This window comes from Manacus vitellinus, unplaced genomic scaffold (genome assembly GCF_001715985.3).
Source record: "Manacus vitellinus isolate BGI_N305 unplaced genomic scaffold, ASM171598v3 scaffold_12_pilon, whole genome shotgun sequence".
Classification (NCBI taxonomy): Eukaryota; Metazoa; Chordata; class Aves; order Passeriformes; family Pipridae; genus Manacus; species Manacus vitellinus.
Window position 1 is genome coordinate 10,563,113 of NW_021938949.1, and position 9,835 is coordinate 10,572,947.

The window sequence follows — 9,835 nt, forward strand, 5'->3', positions numbered from 1 at the left end:
AACTAAGTAAAATGCTAATTTAGATCCTAGAGTTCTGCATTTTTTTTTTACAGGGATGAGAAAGGGAGTAATCTACAGTTTGTAACTCAGCAATGCTGGCCAGCCACAGTACTTTAATCAAGGTGAAATGTAGCCTACCTTAGAAGCAGATGTGGAAAAGTTGTTTTTATTGTAGAATACACAGAATAAGTGTAAGACAACCTGGTTAAACAAACAGCACTTTATTAAACTAATATAGTTAGTTTCTTAATGCTTAAAAATATAATAGCTTTTGCAAAAACAAAACCAAAAAAGTTTAAATAACATACAAGAAGTTACAACTGAGAAGCAAACCAGGCAATTTAAATACCTAAACAAAGAGGAAAAAATGCACCATTTAGGCATGCCCTTGCTATAATGAGGCAATGAGAACAAGAAAAATATCCCTTTGGAATAATGCAACATCTAAAGGTATATAAAAGCTTAGAGCATGACTTAATATATGACAAAACCTTATTTTCCCTGTATAATAAATATAAAGCATTAGCATACTATTTTAACAAAGGCTGTTAAGGCTTACAAGTATTTTTTCCACATTCAAAATGCATTCTGAGTGTGTTCTGAGCTTTGGTACTTCTGTTTCAAAATGACCAACTGCTGCACAAAAACTTCAAGAGAATACATCCAGAACTCCAGCAACTAATGAGAAATCAAATCCCTACTCTTTCTTTCACCTAATTACCACTGACTTAACAGTACCAGTCACATCCCTTGCCCAAGCTCTGTGGAGCATTCCATCATGCACATACACTTACTACTGCAATACACTGCTGCTTAATGGTTACTCTTAATATCCATTTTACATTGACTATGTAAGATGTACATTGATTCTTTTCAGTTCCCAGAAGGAGCACACAAAGGCTGAATGCTCAATGAGTAAACAGTTATATAATGAAGGTCAGAACTGGGCAGTTAAGTGCCTATGGAGGAAGTGGGGACTTATTCACTCTTTCCATTATTGGCAGAAACATCCGGGTCAGGTTTCTTCTGTGGCAAACTTCCATTAACATCTTGCTTCCTTAGCTGACCCCTGTATACATAAGAAAAGAATGGCTTTACAGTCTGTTCTTCCCTGAAATTGTTGTATTTTAACTTTTTACTCAAGAAAGCTGAGCAGTGCAGATGTAAACCTGTCTGAGGCTCCTGGAACATCTGCTGCTGGTCTACTAGAACTTCTCTCAAAAGGCACAGGAATGTAAAAATAGCAGGTATTATCTGTTTTAACATCAGAGCTGTAAGTCAATATGACAGGTTGGGTTGTATACTTGATACACTATGAAAAATAGAAATCTTCTGGAACTGGTGGGTAATGTTATGGACCTGGCAGCAATGCCCTGGAGGGGTGGTACAGAGCCCTGGAACAGGTGTGAACACACTGGGCCTTGCACCATGGTTTTGTCACCCTGCTGGTACCACCAGCTCCACAGGGAGCTCTGTGCTGAAGGAGCAAACTGAGAAAGTCTAAGAGGGAGGAGCTGTAACTTTATTTCTTGCTCTTCTCTACGCTTAAGTGATTATCACGATTCCTTCCCTGGCAGGGATCTCAAGGTGCCAGGGGTGGCATTCCAGCACAATCTGCCAGTGCCTCCTGCTCCCAGCCAGGTGCTCAGGGAAGGGTGGCTGAGGCAATGCTGACTGCAATGGGCTTCTGAGCCCAGAGTCCTGGGAAACATGAATGGCAAGCTGCACGTGTGCAGTGTCCTGCAACCTGTTATTGTTACTTTGACCACTCTGTCCCTCTTAAGTACCATTCTGCCTATCCTACATCTACAACTAATTTTGGTCCATTATTCTACAAATGCAGGTAAGCAGAGATAGCTGGGTTATCATGGAGGAAGAACTGCAAAAAGCTCATCCTCTACACAAAATTTAATTTGGCAGCATGTTTTAATGATATTTAAAGCAACAAACTGCAGCGATACAAAGCTGTATTTTATTGAATGTGTTGTGTTAGCACAGGCACATTTAAAAAACCATTTACATTTTCTCTTTCCCAAAAAGGAAGAAGAGTATGTATTAACTCTTACTGAAATACATCTTGATGACTGAATATCTGTATACTGCATATTAAGCTATAAGGGTAGCTCAAGATTCAAAGCACTCAAGAGACTGTTAAATGAAGCAACTTAATGCAGTAGTCAATGCAATAGTACAGTTGCAGAGTTTGAAATCCAAGCATGGATAAAGACATCCATACTCACCTTGAAGAACACCAGTAGTTGACCAGAGTTGAAAGTGCAATGTAAGAAATACTCAGTACTCCAGAAACTCCCAGGGAAACTGCCCCCAGGCCACACAGCACACACAGGAGGGCTATGCCACCTATGGCTATCACAACACCTAATAAAACAAAAGCAGTTCTTTAAACAAGTTTATGTACAAGTAAATTAAAGAGAACTGACATTCTACCACAACCACAATTTCAAATCAGTTGGGAAAACAATCTTCCTCAGTCAGCTGGCTGGCCTCTATGAAAGCTATGCATGGTTAAGATAACTGGTTTAAATGTATCATGGTGGCTGAGATTAGAAAGGAAAATAGGATTTCCCCTGTATAGACTACACTTAGTCAGATTACTAGTCTTATATTAATAGTTTTACTACTGCTGAGACCTGAGGACTACACACATAAATCCTCAATTGCTCAGACTCAGAATTCCAGAGAGAAGAAGAAAAGAAGGAAAAGATAACATGCCTTGAAAAGGGAATAGGTAAGTACATACATGCATACAGTACCTTCCATGACTATCACACCAATACAGGCCATCACAGCTGTTGTAACAACGAAAATCAGGAAAAATGCAACAGGAATAGCAGACACTGCAATAAACATCAGCAGTGACAAGGCAATAAAAGGATGGTCATCTAAATATTGGCCAACTCGAGAATTCATAAATGCAACAACCTGTGGATGAAAGAAAAACATTTCAGATTTTATTTCTTGTCATAGGTAACTTTCACAGATCACTGCTAATGTAGTGAACTACAGAGAACATCCTTTTGCAAGTCTGCAGCTTGAACAGAGGACAGCTGTTGTCCGTTTCAAAAGCATGGAAATTTGCTGCAAATTTAGATAACTTCATAGCATATAAACTATATATATATATATAATAATTCTAGCAAAACCAGACATTGTTTCTCTTGGACTTCCCAGTTCTATTCTTGCATAAATTAAAAAACAAACAAACAATCTGAAAACAAGTAAAAAAAACAAATTGCAGTTTAGCTGCAGATTTCAGTGAGGTCTTTGCAACTATTACTTTGATCTAGAAAACTGTATCTGTCAGGAAAAAAACCCTGTAACATCTAAAATTATGATTTTTCTTTTATCTGTGGTTTAGTAATATCTGCAACCTGCTCACTTATTGAATTTAAGTACAGTGCAGGCATGTCTGTATCACAGACTTTTTAAGAATTTAATTATAATGTTACCAGTAAAAAAAAAAATTCTTTTCACAGAGGCAGTCATATCTATACACTGGAATTTAACTGAAGTAGGTTTCCATCCCTTAAGGAAATACATATTGTAGTTTTAGTTCTTTTTATAGCAGCACAATCACTTCACTAAAATGCCACTCTACTATCTCTAATAGTTATGCCAGTAAAATACAAAAACACGGAGCAGGCTTCCCTTTTTCTTGATTGCTGAAGGCGTGGGAGGACAGGCCTTCTCACAGGCCTCACAGCTCTTACTTTAAAAAGAGTGCATTTAAATAAACTGAGCTATGACATCCCAATAGTTATTAAAGGAGTAACTTCATAAATATATAAAATTATATTCCAGACCCACATTTGCGTTGCTGTGGATGATCTGCACCACAGAGTGCCATTGCTTCTGCAGTTCCTGCATTTCTTTAGATACGGTACAATCCTCAGTCACGATCTCTTCTTCTGGACTACCAGTTCTCACCCAGCCATCCAATTTTCCTTGAAATTAAGGTACAGTTAGTAAAAGGTTCATACGCGTGCTTTTTGAAAATAAAATGTTTCTTCTGTATAAAGAGAGAATGTAGGTGCCAGATGTTGATGCGATACACAACAGTGTGACACACTGCTTTCACCAAAGCACATCTACTGTACAGGGCTTGTCCCTGCAAGCTCTTCTGGAACTCCCAAAAGCCGAATATCAAGATACAGATGCCTCTCACTTTCTTTCTTTATAACATTAACCCTGTGTTTAACTGTGAAGGTTAGCAGCAAAACCAGATCAGTTTTAATAATCTGTATGGACAATTTGTTGCTACTGGTGCTGCAAACCAGTTAACACACTGATGAGACTGATTGTCTTGTGCTCAGAATTGAAAACATGCCCTGTACAGCTTCAAAACTCTGTGTATAAAGGCAAAATCTGACAGTTTAAAGGAAACCTCAGCTCAGCGATCCCCCTTCCCCCACGACCACTCCCATCTGTTGTTGCAGAGGAGGTTAAAAGACGCATTTTCCTGTTTGCAGACCTTCGCAGCCACCGCGCCGGTGTCACTGCCGTGCCCTGTGCCCACGGGCCCCGCGGTGCTCTCCAGGCTGTTTCACGGCCGAGGTGAGCTCTTGGCCGCCGGCAGCGCCGGGCAGAAGCCGCCCGCGGGGCGCGCCCGAGCCCCGGCGTTACCCCCGCCCGGCCCGCGGCCTGCACCGAGAGCCGAGGCTCAGGCGCGTTAATTAATCACCCCCGTAATCACCGCTTGCAGCCGCGCCGCCGGCGCCCCGCGGAGGTGAGGGGTCCCACAGCGCCGGGGCCGCCGGCCCTCCCGCGGCGGCCGAGCCGCAGGGGCAGCGCCAGTGGCCGGGCTGGCGGAGCGGGGCTGCCCCGCTGCCCGGGGCCGGCCCGTCCCTCTCACCTGCGGCTCTGGCCCGCCGGGCCGCGGCCCCGCTTCGCTGCCGGGCATGCGGGGCCCAGGTAAGCGCCCGCCGCCCTCCCGCCGCTGTCTCCTCCCCGCGGGGGCCGGGGCAGGGGCAGGCCCGCGGGCGCGGCTCCGCGGCGGGCTGCTGAGCGGCGGCGGAGCGGGCTGGGCCCCGCAGGGCAGCGGGGGCTGCGATGGGAGCCGCGCCGGTGCCCTTGCGCGTGGCTCCTTCTGCCCTCAGCCCGGCCCTACCTCAGCCGCTCGGGTCCGGGCACCCTCAGGAGTGTCCAAGGGCTTTGTGTTGTTTTAGGACGTGCAGCCCCGTGTTTCCTGGAATTGAGGGTGGGAAATGAGGGTATGTGCGGTATCCGTGCCGCTGTGCGGGCGTGCAGAGGCACGTTCGGCCCCGGGGCACAGGGTGTCCGGCACCGCGGCTCCGAGTGCCGGGAATCGCTCTGTGTGCGTTGGCAATCCAGGAATCGCTCAGTGTGTGTCTATAATCCCACCGTCCCCAGCCTGGGGGGCTGCTGCCATCGCAGTGGGAGGCAGCCAAGGCATCTTGCAGCGAATTGTGGCTGTTCGCTCACGCCCTGAACAGGCAGCTGCGAAACCCATCACCTGGCACAACCACCTTCCCCCGTCCCGGTTACTTGTTCCCACACGTTTCCACCCTGTCCCGAGGCCTCCACGGGTGTTTTGGTGGCCACGTGGCAAACCTGTCTGGGGAGGTGCACCACATGAGGAATAACTGCTTGAAAAACTCATCTGGGTTTTCAGCAAAAACAATGAATCCTACAGTGTCCCAGCATTTTAGATGGCACTGTTCACCTCAGCAGTGATGCTCGGTGAGGTGTGTTGCATGATGGTTTGGCCTGGCTGCTTTCCAGAACCACCAGGATGATGTTAACATGCAAGCCTGAGGCTTCAGGGAATTCTCAGCTTTTGCGACATGTAATTTACATGCTGTAAATTACAATAAGTAAAACATTTATGTTTCTCGTGACTGCTTTAATAATTTTTGATTGCTGCCACCTAAGAGAGTATTGCGAAACTGAATGGTAATGGTTTCATGATTATGTTTTTAAAGGCAACAAAATAAATAGCATGTTTAATTTGGAGCGTGCTGGTCTTACAATGCAAAGACAGATTTTATGAAGTCTGGGAGTTTTAACCTATCAGACTGTAAGAGCTCTGTGTCTTTGAGATGCTGATTTCAATGATTTCTGCAGGTACAAGGATTTGTGTAGACAGTGCAAGTAAGAGTTGTATATTAACACAAATTTGGACCATGGGCTCTAAAAGCCCAGCACAAGATACCTGCAAGAAGAGGATGCTGAGGGTGAGTTTATTTTGCTTGCACTCTTAAAGTGTTTATCTCACATATTATTAAAGTGCATCATGTATTGATATTCCTAGTACACTAGTGTATATAATAATAAATTTGAATTTGTTGATTTTGTATACTTTTTTTTTAAATGGAGCATAGGGACAAAGTGACTGGCAGAATTATAGTGTGACAATCCAGTGATAATGGCACTATAAAGTTTAATGACTCCACTGCATTGAAAGTGTATTGAAGATTTTAAACTTCTGGCTCTTTTTAAACATGTCATAGCTGTGGTTTGGAAGACAGTCTTGTACATCTTAGTAAATTATTTTCCTGCTATTCATAATTATGTTTTCTGCTGAAAATTCATATATAATCTCTTTCTATATAAAATAACTAGTTTTAATGTTTCTCAAGTAGCACAAGTCATTTATTTAACTTCAAAGGGCATGAATATATGAGCAGCTGAGTTGATGTGCACAGAGGAACAGTAGTTAGTCTAACTGCTGCTTAATTGAGCTTGTCTTCATGCCAGTGTCAGCTCCAATTAGCAGGAAAATACTCATGTTGCAAACCAGCACTGAAATATTTGGAGAGTTAGGCACGCAGTGGGCAAGCAATTACCAGCATGAGCAGTGCTGGTTCTGTACCCCACACTGTTTAAAGAGGAGCCTTGTTTTTGGTAGGAACTTTCACGTCTGGCCAGGCAGGAACAATATTCCATTTATAGTTGGTATTACATCAAAATATAAGGAAAACTGTTAATAGTTGACTCAGGGATATCAGCCATTCTCACAGCTTACAGAAAATTGGAGCAAACAAATAGCATCCAAAGATGGTGGGAAAGAGTTTAAAATGGAAATCTTGCTTTGTTGTCAGAATATGGACAAGGCCTCTCTTGAGGGTCGGTATAAAGAGACTGTGCTAGATTTCATGTTGGGTGGTAATAATTCCCATTTGTGGAGAAATCTGATGGAGGACTCTTTCAGGACATGGTGATGACTGTGAGTGGGAGGAAAATGCATACAAGTGGACTCAGAGGAATGGGGAGTACCCCACCTGCTGCCTTCAGATCTCCAGGGAATTTGATTCTGAATGGTGGAAAAGTGGTGGAGATGTTTGGGTTCAAGATTTTGAATCTTTAATATTTTTTTTTCCTAATTCTTTCTAAGAAAATTTGGGTTTATATGGTCTTTACTACTTCAGGAGCTTCCTTGCTCTGTGCAGTATTTTCATGCAGAAGTCAGAATATCTCAGGTGTTTTAAGACTACATTTTTAGTAGCTTTCAGAGGTAAAAGGAGCCTGTACAGTTCCTCATTGGTTCCACAGCTGAATCTCCCTGACCACAGCTTGGCACAACACTCTGCTGAAAGGGGCTGTTTTCTCTCTGCTGGGGAAGGAGAGGGAGGAGGGAATTCCTGTCTCCAAGCACCGGCTATGCTGTAACTGGGGCAACAGAGCTGAGGAGTGAGAGGCAGAGTGTCAGCTGGGACAGGCAGAGGGACTGGTAACAAGGACACCTTGCAGGTAGTACCTGCTCTTACCCTGCTCCCTCATGCATCCTGTGGATGTGTAAGGCATGCTGGGCATTGCTCTCATTCTCTTTTCCCATTCCTTTTGAGTTGTGCTTATTTCTCGTGGCAATTAATGTGTGGCTCTGTCTGCTGTAAACCATAGTTGGGGCCCCAGAGTCCCTGGGGTATTAAAAGAGCGGGAAGGAAGCTGGTTTTGGAGAAGGTGGAAAGAGCAGGGTAGGAAAAAAAATCTAGCTTGAAAGACAGCTGGGGAGAGTTAGAAAGATTAAGGTGAAAAGTGAGCTTGAGAAGAATGGAGAGAAAAAGCATGAAGGTTTGGAGGGAGGGAAGGTTTACTGTTGTAAACAAGGCAGGGAAGAGCTGAGATTATTCCTCTTCCTGGCAGTTGGGATAGAAGCTGATTGACACCTTGTGTACTGCCTGAAATGAGTCTCTCCTTCTTTTACAGAGCATGTAACAAGGGTGTTTATAGTGAGGGGAAGGACGGAAAAAGTGTTAGCAAACAAAAGACCAAAACAAAATAAAGCCAACACAGAACCTGAGGCTCCTGAGGGTAAGTTCTTTCTGCAGTTATTGTGAAAGATCAGTAACTTTTTCAGAACTGCAGATGAAATTGGCCATTACGGGTGGTTAGTGGTTTGACATTGGAAGAACTCTAATTAGAAGACACTTGCTGAATATTCTTTAGATCTAATCCTTTATAATGTACTTATTAAGGATTTCTTTGCTCAAATATTTAGCTGTTTGAAGGGTTAGTTGGCATCTAAGTCAAAAGTTGCTTTAGAATGAGTAATGGCTTTTTACATAAGTCTTGTACCTTTACGAATGAATGACTCTCCTAATAAACTTCATAGTTTATTCATGTTTAAGGCACCCTAGGGCCCAATCCTTTAGTCATTAATCAAGAGCAATTCATGCTCTCTTTAATGAATTACATCTGGCAGTGGTAATGTCTTCATTTCTTTGTGTGTGTGTGTGTGTGTGTCTGTGCAGGCGTACCGGGGAAAACCAAGGAGGTAAATCAAATCAGTCCTTTCTCAAATTTTATTTCTAAATGGGCTCTAATTTGATATTGAGGAGGTCGCAATTTTGTCTGCTGGAAAACTAGGTTCCAGCAGCCTAGTTTTTCAGTGAAATATCAGAAAGCTATAACCATGTGCTAAAAATGTGTTACAATTATGTAAAAATAATTATGTTATTCAAACATAATTTTATTGGGTAATGATTTCCTCTTTCATGGTGATTTAACTCACTTGTGATCAGTTACCACATAGTTCTCACCTTCTCCTTCTGGTAGTGTCACTGTGTAGTCAGGAATTTGTTCCTCATGAATCTCCTAAACAAATAGGATTTAGGAAATTCAGAGCAGACTGTGGGTGAGGCTTTGGCCTATACTGAGGAAAGCTGCCATTCAAAAGAATCTTAAAGCACTATGAGACTAAATAATTCTGAGAAAATATCCTGAGAGGACTTTATATGGAGTCTTGGAAAACCATCTCAAAGTATTGGCACCTTGAGAAGGTGGAACATAATCCTAAAACATATCAGTTGTGACATTTCCAGTAAAACACTTTGCTGAGTCCTTGTGAGCAATCTGTTCTTCCAGCAGCATCCTAGCAATAGTTTGTTCTGGCACTGGGTCATTATAGACATGAAAATTATCTAGTGTGTTTGTCTTTTTTTTTTTTTTTCCTGCCCAGTAATATGTTTCACACAGCTTCACTGTCAATTTGGCAGTCTGGTAGGCTTTAATATTTTAATATCCACAGTTTATACCATTACAAACTCCATGTGAAATTTTTAGTATAACTTAAAATATTTAAATAACTTTAAATTGTATACAGTGTTATAAAGATAAGGCGTGGGGTTTTTTTAGTCTGGCATTTGTTGTTGGTTAGAAGTTTTATCAAACTGCTGCAAAGAACTTGTTTTGCTGAGGAACCCACTCCACAGAGTGTCTGTTGCCTTAAAATTAGAAAAGTTGCAATATGTAATTTATCAATAAAAACTAAAAGCAGCTGTTTTTACTTCATTAATCTTTTTTGAAACATTTCATAAATATCTTTGAAGTTGTTTTTCATTTCTGTCTAGTCACG

The 9,835-nt window shown here is 42.4% G+C and overlaps 1 protein-coding gene across 1 annotated transcript; it reads right to left on the reverse strand.

Annotated features, from left to right (window-relative positions):
• Positions 1 to 202: 202 nt before the first annotated feature.
• On the reverse strand, positions 203 to 4,519 carry TMEM159 (transmembrane protein 159). The gene is made up of 5 exons (XM_018067362.2): positions 4,417 to 4,519; positions 3,829 to 3,966; positions 2,775 to 2,943; positions 2,241 to 2,379; positions 203 to 1,069 (listed from the first exon to the last, which is right to left on the reverse strand). The coding sequence occupies exons 1-5, from the start codon at positions 4,474 to 4,476 to the stop codon at positions 979 to 981; spliced, it is 597 nt and encodes a 198-aa protein (XP_017922851.1). The 5' UTR covers positions 4,477 to 4,519; the 3' UTR covers positions 203 to 978.
• Between the last annotated feature and the right edge of the window lie 5,316 nt (positions 4,520 to 9,835).